The sequence below is a fragment of the Topomyia yanbarensis genome, chromosome 1, assembly GCF_030247195.1.
Source record: "Topomyia yanbarensis strain Yona2022 chromosome 1, ASM3024719v1, whole genome shotgun sequence".
NCBI lineage: Eukaryota > Metazoa > Arthropoda > Insecta > Diptera > Culicidae > Topomyia > Topomyia yanbarensis.
The window spans coordinates 41,417,047-41,438,233 of NC_080670.1; the positions used below are offsets into that span (position 1 = coordinate 41,417,047).

Below are 21,187 nucleotides of genomic sequence, written 5' to 3' on the forward strand. Positions count from 1 at the left end.
TACAAATAAAAACATTGTATGTATAAGGAATGATCCAAAATTCGAATGGTGATAAACGATGCCTTGGCACTAAACTCGGAATTGCATTCTTTCGTTTCGACTTGCTTTACGGCAGAAATTCAACGGAAGAATTTCCGCAGAGCAATATCAGCTATCGTCAATCCAGATCGGTGGCAAAACCATAAATATTCTAGAGAATTTATTCAAAAATTTAATAGATTTAAAAAATATTTTAAAGTAAATTTGTGTTTCAACTGTTATTTAAATCTAAAAGACCTGTCACGGATGGCGTCTCTGTACAGCTAGCATCACTGTCTTGAAAATTAAAACAATAATTTTTGATCCAATCATGAAAAGCTTTCTTAGGTTACTATGTGCTGATTTTCTGAATGATATGGTATCTAATCATCCGGAAAAATACAAAACGTCGTGTCGAATGCTTGAATATTGTGCATAGCGCCGTACATAATTCTTTGTTTGGGGCTTTATAGCTATAAAGCCCCATATATGTAGGTCGCTGTCAAACTCCATATGTTGGTATAGGTTTGCCAGGGGGCTGTAAAAGACCTGGATAGGAATGTAAAAGAATGCCATCTGTTTAATAAAGTAAATAATATCAATGTTTCTCTCGTGAGAGTATATTTTGCATAACTCCGGGCGTTTGGTTCCTAAGTCAAAAAACAAGAGCTCATTTTCGCTTTTTCATCAGTAAACCAAAACTTCTGTGTTTGCTTACCGAAACAACACTCGGGAGTTTACATAAGTTTCTTGACTGTTTGGATTTAATGTCTAGCCGGTGCCAAGTAGGCACTGGTTTGAATTTATCGTCTAACTGGCCTCAAGTTGGTGTTAGTTACTGATGAGATGAATTCGAAACATAAAAATCCAACTTTAACTAAGTTAGGCATTTTTTTTCTTTTTTGTGTATACATTTTGCATAATATTAAAGTTGCCAATAGAACCCATATGACATGTTTTTATGTTTGATTTCGTTTGATTTTTTCGCTTTATCACGGTATAAAGTGTTTGTCATTCATCAAAATGCCGTAAACAGTGAGCTGTTTCAATTTGCTGTTCAACATTTTCAGTCATGTGCCGTTGTATCTGACTAGAGCTTCGAGCAGAAAATTTTGTTATGTGAGAGGATCCCGTTATTTACGAGCTATCCATGATGTTAAACAAAAACCGAAATAAGAGTAGCATATGTGATTCCAACGGTAGCTTGATGTTCATAGCATTTGCTCTCGTTTTATAGATTTTTACATCTGAATATATGTGTGTGTTAGTATATTGTGTGTGATGAGTATAATGTATTCGCGATCAAAGCTCAAACCCATGATCCTCTATTTGAAAAGGCTACACTGAGAGAATATGTCTTCTATAAAATAATACATTTAATTATTTTGATTCGTACCTATAGCATTTCAATAATCAAAACGATTCCAGCAATAGACTGATGACTTTTCTTTACTACACATTTGCAACAGAAAAGCAGATCTCATTTCGAAAGGCTCTTTTCCGGTCCCACATCTGATCCTTTTCTTCCACAACACGGAGAAGGACTGCCATTATGATGTTGATGTGCTGTTTCCTCGTGCTGTTTTTCAGAGATGTCTGAATTTTATACATTATCATTTTCCAGCTAAAAACCAGATAACAAACAATCCGAATACATATCTGGAACAACCCACATCTCACGTGTGCTGTCCATAATTTACCGAGGAACTTTTCGTCGTAGCACCATGTATATATAGCTCGTTATGTTTAATCTGTGAACACATAAACCAAATACTAATGTGGTCCCTTTTTATTACGGTTTCCACTTGCACCGAAAGGGCACTGTCGACCGATTGCTTCCCCACCGAAAATAGCACATCCCCGGATGGAACATGTAAAGACGACGTCGTGACGTCAAACCAAATCATGCAGCATCTCTTCACTCATGATCTCTGCTTCGAGTAAGTACTCGGCAACCGGCAAATTGACTGTTGTTTACGATGACACATTGATCCACGGATGGGGAAGCACGGTCGTTCTCGTTGTAGGGGGGCAAAGCGTTGATTCAAAAAGTGTTTTTCTTTCAGCCACATGTACCACACGACAGTACAGAAGTGAACTTTTTTGAATAACGAACTAATGAAGTTTGGTCGCTCCGCTTGGTGTGTGGCGTAGTTCAGTAAACAATTGTGGTGTGTTTTTACTTGTTGGTGATTTGGGAGGATGGAAAGAACACTAACCAAACTAAATTTATAATAGCTGACCTGACGAGCTTGGTACGGCGAACACCATGTTTGACAATGAATGATGAGACCAAGTTTAAAGTGAAAAATAAAACTGAGAAAAGGAAATGAGCCTATGGAAATTCCTAGCACGCAGTGCCAAAGCTGTGTAAAGATTCGCCAGAAAATTAATTCAGGGCAGTTGGGCTCAATCAGAAAACGTGACATTTTTAGGTTGGATCTTTCAGGGATTAGAGGTGTTAAGGAAATTTTTGTCCGTGGCTTTATAAAAAACATGAGGAGTGATTTTTTTATCATTAGCATCGCTCAAGAACGGTAGTGACGCGAATGATTTGGATAGCAAAAGAGCCCCTTTGGTTCGTGGAAAATGTTATTTTTAAAAATGATAATTTTGAAAGTATTCTTTCGTAAAATCAATGGAGTATTTATTTTAAGTCATCACACGGTACAGTCCTTTAGTTGTGGAGGACGGATTGTCATCCTCAATATATCTTAGTCGTCTAATTTTTTTATTTAATCGGAACGACTTGATTTGCAAATAAATGTACTCAACTACTACTTTCTGTAGTATCAGTTTTGAAAAAGTTTTTTTCCCATTATTAGGGTATTTATTATTGGAAAATAACTTATATAAAACCGAGATTATAGAAAGAAGAATGAACCATTTTTCGTCTGTATTCTCTAATATCGGATAAACTCAATAATTATTCCCTAAATTGGCTGAAGGGATTGTGGTAAACAAACTTATTTCGAAGATCACTCCGCTGCAGTGTTGAATGTCAGGAGAAACGCACGTTAATTCACATCTTTTTCCACTTGCAGAAGCAATTGAAAAAGTTGTCAGTTCTGAATTTGTAGAAAATAAGGACAAAACGGCTTATAGCTTCATTTTTTATATAAAATAAACAAATTTGGCACCACTGTCGCCACCAAGCCGTCATTTTTACGCACGAAAGAAAAATAATGATGCTATCCTAAAACCACACAAAATGTTTTTTTCACAACAAAACCGGTCAGCGTCGGTAGAAGCCACAATGAAATTTCACTAGAACTCTAGAACTCATAAATACTTACAATTCATTCCTACGCTCAAAAGGCCACGGTCCAAAAGCGTCGACTTTTCCGAAGTTTTATCCGGGTGAGCAGGCGTCTATCCGGGATGATCGCGTCGGCATTCCTAGTTTACCTCGACGCCAGTTGTTACAGTCCACCGAATGGCGAACCGAAGACGTAGAATCCGCCGTAGAAGAGCTGAACTCGATTTAACAATCCGAAAATCTTTACGAACTTTTAAATACCGAAAAGTGATTTTCTTTTATTGATTTTACAAGCACTTGTTGTAAGCCACAGAACAGAAAAATAGACGGAGCTCTCTGTCTGTTGTGGTTTTATTAAGATTTCTGTGAAGCGTTACTTCAAATCAACGTAATCTATTTTTGTAATTTAGTGCTATACTAAATTATACCCATTATTGGGTACCTAAACATCAGATTCCACTGTGAAATAAAGGGTGTCCCACACTGAGAAACAAAAATATGCATGGTTAGCATGCTTTCTATTCCCGTCTCTTTTCTTCTGCTGTGATTTTTTTTGCACTTTCATGCATATATTTCTAGTAAGCATCACGCAGAAAAAAAAAACAGTAAAAATAAAAAAAATTTGGTTTTAAATAACAATTTTCCCGTTTGTTATAGTGACAAACAAGATTCAGGTTTGATTCAATCAATACTGTTGGTTGAAATTACCAACTAATTCATTTGTTGGCTTTTCAGTAGTTTCAACAAATATTTCGTTGGAAACAACAAAATCATGATAAGTTTAACCGAACAAACAAGTTTAAAGAAACAAAAACAAATCTTTTGTATCAACCAAAGGAGAGAACAACTAAAATTTAGTTCAAATTAAACAAAGATTCTGTTGGTTTTTAACAAAGGGATCAGTTAGATCTAACAAGTTTTATTTTGATTCAACAATGTTTCTATTTAAAATGTAAACAGAAGTATTTGTTGAACTAAACCAAATACATGTTTTCGAAACACGCCCCACTCATTTTGAAGCAGTCATTCGCCAGATTCAACTAAACGTTTTGTTGATTCAAAAAGGCCTGATTCTTCTGCGTGATTCAATGAGTGGATAGACCGAATATGTCCAATGCATAAAATTTACAGGAGAAGAAACGAGAGGCAGATAGAAAAGTATGATATCCATGCATAAATAAAATTTTGCGTGCACACCAAATTGCATCACGAAAAAAAATTAAAGGGTTGTGTACAGGACACAACCACAATGACATTGAAAATGCAGTTTTTTTCAAGAGCGTGCGTGTCTTCAGTAAAAATAGGCTACGACACAAGTTTACTCCCCGATTCTATATGTTACAATTTGTTATACGCCCTTCCCGTAAACATAATTTATTATTTGCCCTCCGACAATAGCAAAATCTAGTACAACACCTGCTCTCTGCTATGCTTTTAATCTAATCGTTTATTTCAACGCCATATAAACTTTTGAATAGGGCTATAAAGATTTGTAAACAAACTGTTGTTTTGCTGATTCCTCTTTTTTGTTATAATTTTAACACGTAACAAGACATTTGAAATTGATTCTACCAAGGGTAAAGAGGTTGATTCATGTGTATCTTCCATGAAATTCAACTCGACAGCGGAATAATGAGTCAAATAAGTTTGTTTACAAACATCTCATTAGGCCTTTTGAAGAATTGATATTAAATTAATCAATTATCTCTTAGCATTAATCGATTATAATTAGCAACTTTGTGAAACATAATCGGCATACACAGCGCTCTACTGAGGGTAAGCCCACGCTCCCTAAATTAAATATTTGGTTTTGCAACGAAATATTATTTTCCAATTAAATTTTCCGTAATTCATTTTTTTCATAAAACGTTTCTTTATCACGGCATTTGCAAAAGCTTTTTTACGCCGGTGTTTCTTTTTTGCATAATATGTCGCAAAACTACCCCGTTATAGTAAAATTCACTTCATAATACTAAAGTAATTTTTAAATTTTATATTACAGAGCTGTCACAATTATGAATCGAGAACTGTACTACAGAAGATCTAAACGTATTTCAAATAAAGCAATAAAGAGAATGGTAGCGTATACCAGTTTTAATTTTTGAAATAATAAAACAATACGCAAGGCGTTTGTATCCGTTCTAGTTTTGCTTTGAACTTCCAATATAAAATACTACGCTGCTTAATATGCCCAAAGTAAATTGAACAATATACAATAATAATGCTTGCAAACCTGTGATAAAAACTAATCGATCTTTTCTCTTTATCAGATGGCTTTACTTTTAGGTTGACTACCAAAGTTCGCTTTAGTTTAACCTTTTTAAAATAAAAATCAATTCTGAAGCTGCTTTAACATAAACCCACCAACAGCTTCAACACACCCCCGCATTTCAGTAGACGCACATCCAATTAAGTGTAACCGTGCTTTAAGCATACAGAATCATGCCAGATGCCTTAGTGCCCAAAACACATCACGTATACCCGAAATATAAAACGTGTGTGCCAATAGGCTCATTACCCTACGTACATACCAACCACCAAAAACATTTGGCGTTTCATTAACCGAATGCCCACACAATCATAAAAAAATAAATTAATTTATCCCAGTCCCAACGCAAACACACAAGCTGCATACAAACACCCTGCAGAGCTCAAACCCGTTCCTTTACTGTGTGCAATGGCGCAAAGTGTATTCCGTGCTCTTCACCCTGCTGTGCGATTTGAAACTGCATACACGAATGAGTTCGTCTATGCAAAGTTTGCCATGCCATCACTGCCATTCCCCACTTATTGCATCGTCCGGACATTATTGTCCAGGTCCTGCTCAAGCAACGACTGACGCAAACGAACACGCGGTACCTCTATAAATAGCCTCCCGCATCTGATTGAGTTGCTTAGGTGCTCTCTATTGACGGCTCTGCCCGGGATAGATTGACTAATGTATGGGAGTTTTCACGTTTTCCGCGATTTATTCATTTTTGCTTGTTTTTCAATAGTGTGATATTGAAATACAAAAACGGCATAGCAATGAAACAGAATTTCAGTTAATTTCGAATTGTTTGGTGATAAACAGATGGTAATCCGTTCATAAATAAAGTTATTAGTGTTCAAAATAGGGACGCAAAAATGTGACATCGTTTGATTTTAGAATGACACCCTGCCCCAGATAGTGCAGTAAGACATTTTCAATGTCAGAAACGCTGTAGAAAATTACGTAGTGGACCGATCCTTTTCAAACTTTCAGACAATAAAATATAACCCATTGGTAAGCTGTTGGCATATTTATTTCATTCATCTTCAATACCATAACCGTACATTCGCGTCATTTGCTTAACTCCACTGATTAGGTTCTGTACATCTGGCTGCACCTTCATCTATACGGATGCTTCCGTAGTGCTTGCTTAATAATTGTCCAATATTTTTCAAAAGACCTAAGTTCCGGTGCGTTGGAAGGTTCATGTCCTTGGGTACGAAAGCGACCCCGTTGGCTTCGTACCAATTCAAGACAACATTTGAAGCTAGATCTTAGGGCCCTCGTGTTGCTGCAACAGGGGAAGCAGACGCTTCTGTAGCCACTCTTTGAAGTACATCTCCCCGTTTACAGTCCCGGTAGTCACGAACGGCGCACTCCGTTTGCCACATGAGCGGATCGCTTACCAAATTATGTATATCTTGGCAAACTTTGTATGTTTCTGCTTGCTTACTTCCTCCGGAACATCAAACTTGTGGTGGGCGGTCAAGAATGGTAGCCCCGTAAACTATCGGAAGTCCGCCTTGAAGTAAGACTCATCATCCATGATGAGAAAATGAGGCTTAGTCAACATCTGGGTGTACGTATGCCATCCCTTCCGGTCCTTGGCTCTCTGAACGAATGACTTGGACAGATTCAATTATTTGGCCACATCTCTTACCGAAGAATTGGGATTCCGCTTAAACGCTTCCACTACACGATTGTATTCCTGATTACTAATAGAACATAAATTTGACCGCATTTCTCCTTCCGTTTGATGTTCAGTGTGGTAGTAATCACACGACTCACCATTGACTGCACGATTCTGAGTTGTTTTCCGATGTCCCGATGCGAGAGTGGATAATTTTTCCAAGTGCTTGCGCAAAATCAATTCGCAACGTTGCTTTTTGAGTGATGCCATTTTTTCAGTTTTCGAAAAACTGACAGCGATAGAAATACAGTGTAAACAATACACTCAAAACTAGTTCTATCAAAATTTTCTAGAGAACCCGGTCAAAAAAATGCGGACGAACATGGTCAGGCGATTTAAACAGTTTGACGTTTGACTCAACTCGCCTGTGCTGATTGCCCCTAGGAACAAATGCAATTTTTGAATGCGATTTAAAGGCAATTTCAATACTTAGAACAATTTTCTGGCGGCTGAAATGAACTTGGTTCTTTTTGCGTTTTTCAAACATGGCGGTTCATGTTTGGCTTAAGCTTAAAATTGTTTTTTTTTAACAATTGGCGTGTTCTCGCTTGTATTTTGTTTGTCTAGTGCACTTTATTTAGTCAACGAATGTAGGAAATTGTGGGATCATGTGTAAGTATAGTGGAACAAGATCTCTGACCTAAAGTCTTAATGAAAGTCAGATTGTGGTAAGTTTTGGTGTGCAATACCAATTTCACCATTGATTCTTCCTGTAGTTTGATGGTGATTACCTAGTGTACTGATAAGTTTGTGAGTAGATAATGAATTCGAAAATAAGTTTTTTTTGTTATTTTCATATTTGGCAATTAAGGGCGATTAAATGGCGCGTTCCCTGGGCGATTTAGGGGCGATTAAAGGGCGGATAGGGCGGCAAAAAAATGACAAATGGCAAATAGCCAAAATGTTGCTGGCTAACGGGGGGCTATTTGCCAACTCGAATGCGCTACTTGCTCATAAATTTGCCGGCAAATTGAGGGAAAATAGGGGGCAATCTTAAATGCAACATTTGGGCGATTTGCCGCCGTCATTTTTTGCCGCCCTAACCGCCATTAAATTGCCCATGGAACGCGCCATTTAATCGCCCTGAATTGCCTAATATGAAAATAAAAATAATCATTTTCGGATTTATTATCTACTCACATAAACATATCGGCGTACTAAATAATCACCACCAAATTATAGGAAGAACCAATGGTGAAATTGATATTGCACAGCAAAACTTACCACAATCCGACGATAGTTAAGACTTTAGGCTAGGGATTTTGTTCTACTGTACTTATGCGCGATTCCATAATTTCCCACATTCGCTGTCTAAATGAAGTGCGCTAGACAAACAAAATCCAGGCGAGAAAACACGAATTGTTCAAGAAACAATTTTAAGCTTAAGTCAAACTTGAAAGAAAAACGCGAAGAGCACCCAAGTCCATTTCAGCCGCCAGAAAATTTGTCTAAGTATTGAAATTGCCTTTAAGTCGCATCCGCAAATTGCATTTGTTCCTAGGGGCAATTAGCACAGGCGAGTTGAGTAAAACATCAAATTGTTTAAATCGCCTAAGCATGTTCGTCTGCCTTTTTTGACTGGGAATAAATAGCTATAACTTTTGAATTAACCCTTGTGAAGCAAGCTAAAATTCTAACGCTAAAAGCCAAAATTATATCCCCTCTTACAGTAAAAATTCAAAATGAATTGATTATTTTATTTAGAAATACAAGCTTTTTGAGTGCTTGAATGATTTCCCTTTTTAAATTGACGTCTTATACTACGTTCACACTACAGAGTTAAAACACGTTATAATAATTAGCAACAAGAAAAATGTCATCAAGATAGTGTTAAAACATGTTTTAACTCGTAGTGTGAACGTAGTATTACATGCAACTTAAAATACATCAATTTCTATTTTGATGAAAAGAAATGCATTTACTTTCGCTGATTTTTTAAAATGCATCACGAGCTAGGGCTGATTTAGGTACTGTTATTCAGAATCATATGATGTGCTGAAAAAATGGCTGAATAAACGTATCCGTGAACAACTGAAATCAACAACTTATACCAATTTACTTGAAAAGTTCAAAATCACTGTAGCACCGTGCGATGATTATTAGTTTTAAATGTAAATCTTGTAACAATCTACTTATTTCTAAAGTTGCACCTACTTTTTGAATAAACTTGTTTGAGGGCTGTTATAAAGCAGTTGATCAGCACCGATTTTAAACTGACATTTAATTCAACGGTGATCAATGCTATCAATGTAGCCGGACTTCAGCTATAAACATCAGTATCAATAAGCTCTTAAGGGGTTAGTGAGGTATTGTCGCGCACTATGGGATTCTAATTTCAAAGTTTACACACATACTGTTGAATGTTTACGTGATCGAGCAAAAAAAAAATCGAATTCACGAAATTTGTTGTCTAACTAATCGAAGAATTTCATGGTGATCCATACTATTTCTGATTTGACTCTAAAGAATTTGTCCAAACATACATCGCCTTTCAAAACCATGGAAGTTTCTCTTCGTTTCCGCTACAAACCATTTCAAAGTACCCCAAAATCTATTCCGGAAAGAGATTAAAAATTCAATCCAGTCGAGTAAAATTCCCACGCGCATTTCGAGAAGAAAATCACTTCCGCGTTTCCATTTCAAACGGGGTGTGGGTAAATTTACATCATTTCATCAAATCCGCGGTTATCCGACCTCGGTGTCAGCGATGGGTATCGGGTGACATTCCAGCCCGTTACACTGTTACCGCTGACATCACAGAAAGCAAAAGATCCCCTATCATCCGGGCAGGCAGCTCCCGAGATAAGATTTACGACCATCCAACGGCTCCGATACGAGCATAATAATAATTGACTTGACACAGATGGCATTTCGCCAAAAGGAGTTTTTGTTCATTCCGGACAAATTTATAGCTGTTTTAACACTTTCTTCTTTGCGGTGAATAATTTCTTCTTTGCCTTCAATACGTTCGTTCCAACAGCGTAACCGACATACGGTAGCACATTTTGTATGCGCTTTTCTGCCCAATTCTGCTTGTTTGTACTCCTTTGGTCTGCGCGGTACCGCGGTACCATGATTTTCATGTTGCAATAAAATTATAAACAATCATTAAAAACATCGTTGGGTGGCACTTTTTGTCACCGATAAATGCAACACGGCGGTTGGTTTTTATTTATGGGGCAATAATAAGGGCTGCATGTAATTTTGTCATGTTCGTAAATTTCTTGACACGATCGCTGATGTGACTCCTAAACAGAAGAAAACTGAAATCTTTTGGCGGGGAAGGGTGGGGGTCACATACTGCGAGATTCCGCCAAATAATGCCGTGAAATGCATAAATCAAAAAAAAATCAAGAAAACATTCTCATCATTCTGTCGTCAAACATGGTTCCAAAAGCTGCCTTTATTACATACACTCATCTGAACTTTCTGACAATCGCTTTTCCTCTCTGTATCTTTCAAAACTGCTCCTCCGCTTGCCAACAAAAACTCCTATCCGAAACAGTCCGATCCTGCTATTTGCCGAATATAGCGTTGAGGAATATCCAGACGGAAGCCGTGCCGCTGTTTGTCTGACGAAGGCGTCCAACGTGTGGACGATAACTTTCTTCCTGATGACCATATCGTTGTTCTTCCTGCTGCCATTGATTATCCTGATAGTGTTGTATGCAATCATTGCCAAGAATTTGATAGCCAGCAACAATTCACGAATGAAGATTCGCCTCAGCAAACCGGAACTCAGCTATAAGGCTCGCAAACAGGTAGTCCTGATGTTGGGGGCGGTGGTGCTGGCATTCTTTGCCTGTTTGCTCCCATTCCGGATGCTGACCCTGTGGATCATCATCGTATCCGAGGAAACATTCCAAAAACTAGCCGTAGAAAAATACTATAATTTACTGTACTTTAGTCGTATAATGCTCTACCTCAATTCGGCTGTCAATCCCATATTGTATAATTTAATGTCATCCAAGTTTCGAAAAGGATTCCTTCGACTTTGCAAATGCACCCACCTTTGGAACCGCTCCGGTCGGCGAGGAGGAAAAGTACGCGGAAGGTCAGCCACATTTACAACCACTACAACCTCGTCGTATCTCACAAACTCATCGATCCGAAAAAGTAGTGAGAAATACACATTATCTCTGGACGATTTGCGCTTCCAGCAGCTACAGAAGATCCAACCGAACGAACGCCTAATGGAGGCAAAAGTGTCCTGCGCCATCTCCGGTAGCACCAGCGACGAAGAGGAACCCTTCCAGTTGAGTCGATTCTACCGGATCAATCTACTCCGACAGTATTCGACCCCGCTGCTGACGTACGCCCAGGATGGGCAGACAACGGCGACGGTGGTCCCACTACCGACAGGGATCAATAACAACAAATCTGTCGAAAGTGCGGTCAAACGTGAATTCAATGTTACGTTCAAGGAAGCCGAAAGAAAGGGCGAGCAAATCGAAAGCGATGGTGGCGGGAACGGTGATGTCACCGCGGGGGGAGATCCAGCCCGGCATAATCCGTCTAATCCATGGAAATTGAAATTCAGTCGACAACTGCCGGCGCAGGGTAAAATGATGCCGCATTCACCCGGCACGTTCAAGCAGATGTCGCTGGATGAGAGCATGCTACGGAGACAACACTTTTCCTCGCAGGTCGATGAAGGTAGTACGGATGGCATTTGAATAGAATCAAACCGCATTTTAATGACTAGAAGATTGTTTTAAACTGACGAGTATTTACATAGGTAGACCAAAGATTATTGAAAATTAACACATTAGTTAGTGTTCCGTCAAACACTGCCATTCTCTATGTATCAACTGAAGTATTTGTTGTAGATTAACTTAATAACAATTGCAACTTTATAAAGTGCCGAATAGATGACAACATGAACCAAATTGCTTTATCTGTTATCGTACTTGTTAAATAATTAAATTTCTTTTATGGCCGTATGCATGATAATTCACTTTTTTGGTAAAACACCTGGGTAACGGAACATCGAGCGTGGAATTTCATTTCATCAATGCTAACGCAACTGTTTCTGGTAATCATATATGTACATGTAACCAAATTTACTTTGTGAGGAAAAATCAACAGTGTGTATGCAGATATTCTTGCCGACGTATTGAATCCCAATAGGCGCAAAAATGATTAATTCAGTGTAAGTACATCTAATAGATTTTTGAATTAGTATGGCAGATTACGTACAGTATAGCAAATTATTGAAAGAATCCACAACAAAAGCGGACCCTACAAGAGATAGAAGTATTGTCAATAAATATATTGACAAGACTGCTTCAATCCATCAATCCCATTTAAATTCTACAGAATCAATACTTTCAAGAGACCTTATACCATCAATATATTGATCAATATATGTTTTATTGTCAATATTTCTGCTCGTGTATGGTCCGCTAAACATTTATTTCGATTTCTTTCTCTTTTTTGAATGACTGCCAGTGTAAGTGATTTGTGAGACTACAGGCTGCTCCATTTCGAATCCGGACGAGGAATTCGTTTTAAGCAGCGTCTCAAACGGTCAGTTCTGAAATGTTTTGGTACTGGAAGTTACGTTTTTAATATAATATTAACCACAAATTTGATGAACTAGATTTATGACTTCTGATCAAATAGGATAATGCCTACTAACGGAGTGTTTAAATGTACGGCATATTGTGGAATATTTAATAATCAGAAAATTACTTCTAACTTTGTCTAAAGTTGAGCAGGAATAGTAAAATTAGACAGGCCTTTCAGTCTTTGGGATGAAATTAGTATTCTGCTTTAGTACTTTATTGATCTGGACAGATTAGTTCGCTGCAATTATTCCGAGCTTGGAGAATAAAGTTTTATTCGGAATATCCTCCAAATGAACCTTGACAGTTTTCTTTAATGCCTTTATTCTAAGTTAGCCAAGATTTTTGTTGCAATCAGGCAAAAAAAATGTTTTCTTGTTGTTTCAAATTTTGTTAAATGTAAAAAATCACACAATATTTTATTTCCTTTTACATCAACATTACTATTCTATCATTCAAAATTTGTCGACTGGTTAATAAAAATTTGACACAATCTAGCAAATTGCACTCATCGAAATTTAAATTAAACATGATTTACGAAATTCAACGTCATGTGAAATTAAAACTTAATCTAAATTTTTTTAAGGGCGTATATGTCAGGAGCAGGAAACGTAAATTCGATTTCGTCGGCCGACTGAGTGATTTCGGAACTGTCAAAATTTCATTGGGTTAATACCCACTCGGACTAAATATGTGACACGGGACCTGCGAAGAACTGAATGAAAAATAACAAACATATGTCAACTCAATGATCAAAAACCCCAATTAAAAATCGTTAAAAAGAACCCCTTCAGAATCGAGTACTAATTTCGCTACACACCGCTGAAAACTAATGTTACTTTTCGGTTTTCCCATTAACAACATTCACTGAAGCATACTGTTGGACATCAGAAAAAAAAACTCCATTCGGTCCCCAGGAAGGAGATCCCTGGAGGAGGTGTCACTTTTAGCGAGGGGAAGAAAGAAACTTAAATTGCAGAAATAGCTCCGAGCTCTCTCTCCCTCTACGGATATCTGGGCGACCCCGCCGTCAACCGGTCAAAAGGGGCTAACGGGATAACTACAGAGCGTCGTTTGCTAGCGTATTACACGATCAATAAACTTAAATAGCTACTTTTGTTAACTTTTTCGCACTGCAACCTTCTCTCAGCTCAGGCTGGTAGTAGTAGTAGTAGTAGGAGTAGCAGAAAAGTTGACGCACACAAGTGCTTTGAAGCGAATTAGATTAATTCAATAGTAAATATCACTGGGGGAAAGAAAAACGGACAGGATGTTTAATGCAGCTTCAGTGGCAGGGCAGGTGGATGTCGGTACAAGGAAACTAGTATAGTAGTACAGCGAAATTCAATTATACCTTCCCAGCTGGATGCAAAGTGCCCTCGTACCGTATCGCCGGGCTGTGCGCAACAATGAACCCGGCGAACGTCCCAGCAAGTTCAACTTTGACATTGGCTCTCAACGTGGACTCGTGGTGCGACTTGACAATGGCCATTGGATTGCGGTTTGTGCTTGAGGAACACCAGTTGCTGAGTGGGTGGTGATGATGGGAAATCTATCGCTACGGGGAATGCGATGCAGTGCGCGCTAATCGATAAGCTGGGATGGTGGGGGCAGTGCACAGTATTTTTTTTTACTAAATGCGTGGGATGAAATATGACAATGAGTAGATTGGTGATATATTCTTAAATATTCAATAATACCCCAAGCACGTAATTTTAGTGATGTAGCTACAGAGACGACTATACCACACATACGCTCGCTATGTCTGAATGCTGTAAAGGAGGAAAGGTAAATGGAAAACCAGAACCGTTTCGTGCCGGTCTCCAGTTTCCTGGCGGTTGGATTCACCGTCTGCTGAAAAAGAGCTACTGCGTTAAGCGTGTCGATGCTGGCCCGTATAAATAAATACCATTCCAAAAAACTTCGGAACCATTTCCTAACTATTCATATAATACTCACCATATTGGGAATACTACTGATACATTCCATCATTATAATTCAACTATTATACTACCATACTTATTAAGTTACCATTTCCAATATCTTCCGCGTATACTATATTGAAGATTTGTATACTACATTGTACTTTTGTGCCAGAGGTTAATATTGCTGTTTTTTGTATATCTGTTTACGCTACTCCAAAAATCTGTAGTTTAACATGGTCAAAAATCCTCTTCTTACAATAATACGACGATAGCTCAATTGGATAAAGCGTCAGTCCACTTAGTGTCAACAAAGCATTCTTAAGAAGATGGCGTGTAACGAAACAAAACTTCATCAATCGATAAAATTGAAATGTGAAGGGAAGATGTTTTTTTCTTCAGCTAATATTTTATGCATCGCTAGATCTAAAATATTCATATCACCATATTCTGTATGGTTCTTGAATGGTATATTGTCAAAATTTATATGGAAAACAGCACATTTTGATATGGTGACTGTTCTTAACAACCCGAGTCGAGTATGGAAAAACGATACTGGTTATGTTCGATATTATACCAGGTAATGGTTATTCTATCGTTGAACGAACCATATTGAAAATGGTTTTGGAACGTTTGATGCAATGGTTGGCGTATGGTACACATTTATGTGTCTAGTTGGCGGCCGTAACAGAATGAGCTATTATGATTAGTTTCGATGCCCTTCACGACGCCACTGATATTAGTTTGCGTAGTGGTTCCTATTTTCGATAACAGAGATGGGTCGGGTTTACCCACACGGTCGGATTTGCCCTACCTTACCCTATAATAGTTATGACTTACTATTCGATCCCGTGAAATAGTTCACAAAATCATAAAATATCGTACATGTGTTCGTGAACTGGTTCATGATTCCTGGTATAATTTTCAAGACTGACCATTCGTGCTCGTGAAATAGTTCACAAAAGCATCAAATGTTATTCATGGATTCGCGAATAGGTTCATGATTCGTAGTACACGAATTACGGTCCATTTTGATTGTTTATGATATTCAAAAGACATCCGTAATCATTTTCAATTTCATGCAGATGGTCTTCAAATTTTCACGTGAACAATTTCACGTGTTATGGTATGTTAAATTATATAGTTATGTCCAACTTCCAGCGACTAGTAATAAGTGCGAGCAGCAGATATATGAAAATTATTAGGACCTCGAAAATCGTTGTTCATTTGATAAGGTTCAATGTGATGTCTGGACAAAAAACGAAAACTGCACTGTAAACCAAATATTTATTATAGCGTCTTCGTGATGTAGTTCACAAAACAAGGTTCCGCGAATCAGTAACGCTTTTATGAACCAAATCATACTGTCACGTTACTCCGAGTAAAAAAATCCGATAGTAATTGAACATGAACATGAATCACATTCTTCCAGGTGTTAAATTCGAAAATGCTGGGTCATTAGGCCGAAGGACATTCGGCCGATGGACATTAGGCCGAATGGTCATTAGGCCGAATGGTCATTCATCCGAATGCAAAAGGCTAAATGGCCATTAGACCGAATAAACCAAAGAGAGTGATAGATGAAGTGGTTGGAACGGAAAAGAATGATCAGTTTTCAATGAAGGCTGATTTATTCAGATTTTTTTAACTTATAATTATAACGTTTAGCATATTTACACCCCATTTCTCGCTACTGATTTATTGACTGCATGTAATAAAAAATAAAATAGACGCCTAATGTGGCTACGCCATATCGCTTCAAACCGGGTGCTACCGCTCCGTCTGACTTAAACTAAATGATAGCCCATATGTTTGAATAATCCGGGCATACGAGCGGATCACAGGTTCGCTTGCGAGGGACCGCCGCTCCCGACGGCGGGTCGGCGGCCACCTCGTCCGGCGGATCCTCAGCAGCTTTACGCTGCTTCGGATCCTTAGCCTCGATTATGCGGCAAAGCCAGGCTTCGCTGCATGCGGTAGAAAGTTCAAAAAGTAAATAAAAAAATAAATAAATAAATATGCGTGTTTCTCGTGAAATATTTGACCCAACAGTGTTTTTGTTCATGTCTTCTCAAAAAAAAAAAATTGACAACTTAGTGACATATACAATGACAACTTCTAGACTAAGTTATCCGCTTTAATTACCATAATCGAAATAAAGAGAATGAACTTTAGTAAAAGTTGTATTCTATGTTTTATGTATGTGAATTGTCATCTAGGTCAACTTCCGTAATTAATTAATTCCGTAATACCGTAATGGGTGGATAGAAGTCGTGAAATGCACAGGATATAATTTGAAAGAACAGCTGATATTAAAAAGAAGGATAAAACATCAATGATTTAAATTAATTGAGTTAGGGAAATAATTAGAGATTTTGAGAGAGAATGTAAAACAAAATAGAAAAGTAAGAGATAGTGGAAGAGTGTGAGATAAAATGGTACAGAAAGAATATGAAAGAAGAAAATTGGATTGTTTCCAATCCACAAGACTTTATAATATATGATTGATTAAATTGTCATAGAACAGATTATTTTGATTACAGACAGATTTTATGTGCTTAGCATCCCTCTGCCTAACTACTTAATGGCCAAACATTGTTGCCTACGTAATGTAAAAAATAAATTATAATAGTGCCTAACGTGGCGGAAAGAAAAATATTTATTATATTCAGACAATGACAACAATACGAGATTCGTTCAATCGAGGTACGAAAATTGAGCTCTTACCGAGAAGCCCCGAAAACTGTGCATGATAAGTTTCGGTTCCCATTCCCTCCTCTCTATTAAGCATCCGACCAAATGTCCATTCGCCCCAATGATCATTCAGCCTAACGACCATTCGGCCTAATGACAATTCGGCCTAATTACCATTCGGCCTAATTACCATTCGGCCTAATTACCATTCGACCTAATGACCATTCGGCCTAATGGCTGGACACCAAATTACACCAAATTCGAAAGTGAGTTCAAAAATAAAATATCACGATAACGTGCTTATAAATTACGAAACTCGCAACCAAGATCCTGAAACCATGAACATAAATTACATTACTCGTAACTAAAATATCAAAAATCGTGACTATAATCCAGAAATGTTGAACACAAATCACTCTATTTGGAACTAAAATATATTGATCACGTGAATAAAAATAACGGAAATCGTGAATGAGATCCTTAACTCATGAACATAAGTTACATTAATCTGCCAGAAAAATTCATCACGAAACTCGCGAATAGAATATTACGAAAACGTGAATATAAATTACAGTTATCGTGACTAAAGCCCTGGAATCATGAACATAAATCGTGCCAGAAAATTCTGATAGTATCGTCTAGCTCGGGTGAGGTTTTTACGTAAAATATACAGGGAACATGAAAAACACATAAAACTACGATTGCAATACCCGTTTCATAGTTCAGAGGAAAAGTGTCTCTTCATTGTTATGGAATGCAATGAATCATTAAATTTATAAACACCGTCGATTTAAACGTTGAAGTCAACCTTCCATAATCAATTGAGGAGTAAATTGTTGACTAATCAAGACCATTACGATGCTAGTTTATTTAACATTACATCATTAGCCCAGCTAGTTAACGTTAATTCACTTTCAAACACTACATTTAAAATTTTATTACAGCGCTAGAATTCCCATGTGCGCTGTTTCGGGACGTCGCATTCACTTCCCTTAGTTCAGTCGAAATGATAAGCTTTCGACCGAAAACGGAGGTGTTCTCTCGAAGAGGATTACCTTGGCAGACAATGTTGGGAGAAAATGACTTAATTTTGAAGCCGCTTGAAAATTTAACACCACATCCGTGATTTGCCGCAGGTTTGAGCGATAACAATGCAAAAACAGACACCGGAGTGGAGCAGAGCGAGGTGTTTTGATAGCCCCCCAGACTATAATATAATTTATTTTAGGCGTGTTGTACCGTGTTATACGGACTAATATATAAAACGTACAAGTTTAGAAATTTGAATCCCCCTAAAACACAGACATTACCGGTTGAACTCATCGTTTGCCGTTCATTTGATACTCTGACTACCCAGACAGTAAATCATTCCGCTATTTTGCATAGTGTGACAAATTTGGTAAATAAGCCAGTGAGTTTCGACGTCAGTAGAAGACTGTGATGAAATATCGATCGTTATCACATCTTTGCTGACCTGAAGAACCACATGGCGCGAAGTGTTTGAGCAAATAGTCAGTAGCACTGCTTGGCTTGGCATAGGTGAAAACTAACGGAACGAATGTTTCCATGTTTTGTCATTTACTTCCATTTGTTAAATCCAAATGCTGTGAATAATGTCCATTATTGATGCTCATTGCAAAAAAATAATTGAATCGATTTTCATTACGGATCAAGTGGAATAGCCTGCCCCAACGATAAAACGTACCGGAACGAAGGAAGATAAATGAGATAATAGTCGTTCTTATCCATCAAGGATGCATTGAACGCGTTGCCTGTAATATAAATTACCCACCAAGTCAGCACTAATCCTCACACTTATCGTCCAATTCAGCGACACTAGTGCCGCACATAGTTCGTACCTACCCACCTACCTTCATATAAACGCCACCGCTCATCGTGAGAAAGCTGTAAATCACTCTCCCGCAATTTCATTCACAACGGTGCATGTCAGCCCAGCAGCAGCAGCGAGCAGCCAGTAGAGTAGTACGCGGTCTTATCGCTCAGGACGTGAACCGGTTGATTGGCACTACGACGACGACCCTACGCACCCGTGCATATGTACGCTATACTTACGGCATCGTCGGAGGCACCATTTGACACTACATACATAGGATAGCGATGCTGGTTGCATCTTTCCGCACTTTTAGCATGGTGCAGCCATGTGGAATGAACCTTCTCAATGGCACTATTCACACTATAATGGTCGTTATTATTATCTGTTGGTAGGTCAGTGAAACTCGCAATTTTACGACGATCATTGGAACCAGGTTTCGTTGGATTATGTCGGCATAAATCTACGCTTCCTTGTTTTGTCACAAGCACAACTGGTTGAGCGTGATATAGTGCTTTGGAGGATCTTAAACTGGGTACATGGCAATTTTTAGAATGCGGTTCCTCACATACCGCGCTGGTACTGTTTTTTTTTATTCATTTCGTTTATTTGATAGGCACAAATGCGTTAGCTTGGCGGTGCCAAATTCTTTTGTTTTTACATTTTGGATATTTTAAAACTAGGAGGTTACAATGGTGAAATATTTTTTTTTTAAAGAAAAATTTTACAGCTATCTTAAGACTAGAAATAAGATTCTATATACAAGAGAGGGAGCAAAAGATTTTTTTTTATGAAAAATTTTAAAACAAGGAATTCAATAGTAATAGTTTTTTAGGAAATCTTTACAGTTATCTTAAAACTAACAATATAGTTTGGTACACAAAAGGGGGAACAAATGTTTATGAGAAAATTCACCGGTGTTTTAAAACTTGGGATACAATTCTATTTACAAGATGGGGGACAATAGTTTTAACAAAGAGGTAAAATTACAACTATCTTAAAACTAGGAATACAGAATACAAATTTGAACTTTTTTAGCGGAGACTTATGCTTGGTCAAGATATTCAAAGGGGGCTGTAGAAGCAGTTGTATCAAGGACAGGGGAGAGAAAGCGTAGATGGTGACCGGGAGAGAAGAGCAAAACTTGCAACTTTCGGGCAAACGGGAGATCAGCGAGACAAATTAGCGCCTCAGTCTAGTAGGTCGGATTGGCGGATGGTATTCTTCGGACCCGCGGGGAATCCTTCAAAAGTCATCGGACCTCGAGTCGCTCTCGCTTCAGTTTCCGTAGTGGTAAGTGCGACGGCGGTTACATAGTTGCAGTCTGGAGCTGATCGGTCCCAAAAGGCAGGAGAAAACTTCTAAAACGAGAAATAAAAAGAGAGGGGCTAAATTGGGATATTTATCGTTTTTATGAAAGTATAAATAAGGGACATATAGGGGAAATCACGATTTGCCAGCATATCTCGGACTGGGACATTGGGTGGTCTACCTCGGACCCGAAGAGAATCCTTTAACTGAGACCTGGCGTCCAAATACCCGGCGCATACCCAGACAACGTGCTCGATGTCGTGATAGCCCTCGTCACAAGCGCACAGACTACTCTCCGCAAGCCCAATACGCCGCAAATGCGCATCCAAGGTGTAGTGGTTGGACATAAGTCGGGACATTACACGAATAAAATCCCGACCCACATCCATCCCCCTGAACCAAGGCTTCGTTGATACCTTTGGGATAATGGAATGTAGCCATCGTCCAAGTCCACCATTGCTCCACGAGGTTTGCCAACTGCTGAGTGTCCTCTGACGACAAATACTAAAAAATTCGTTGAAGCAGATTGTTCTTTCATATATGTCACCATTTAATGCGCCCACCTTTGCTAATGAGTCGGCCTTTTCATTACCCGGAATAGAGCAATGAGAGGGGACCCAAACAAAGGTAATTTGATAAGATTT

General features: G+C 38.3%; 1 protein-coding gene across 2 annotated transcripts in view; it reads left to right on the plus strand.

The window, feature by feature from the left end:
* Window positions 1-21,187, plus strand: part of LOC131677449 (growth hormone secretagogue receptor type 1) — a 93,820-nt gene that overhangs the window by 56,669 nt on the left and 15,964 nt on the right. The window contains exon 4 of one of the 2 annotated variants that reach the window (XM_058957284.1): window positions 10,724-12,053. The exons of the other annotated variant lie outside the window; for it this stretch is intronic. Coding sequence (XP_058813267.1) covers window positions 10,724-11,894 — 1,171 coding nt within the window. The 3' untranslated portion in view covers window positions 11,895-12,053. Of the gene's footprint in view, window positions 1-10,723; window positions 12,054-21,187 lie in introns of those variants that run through there. 2 annotated transcript variants of the gene reach the window in all.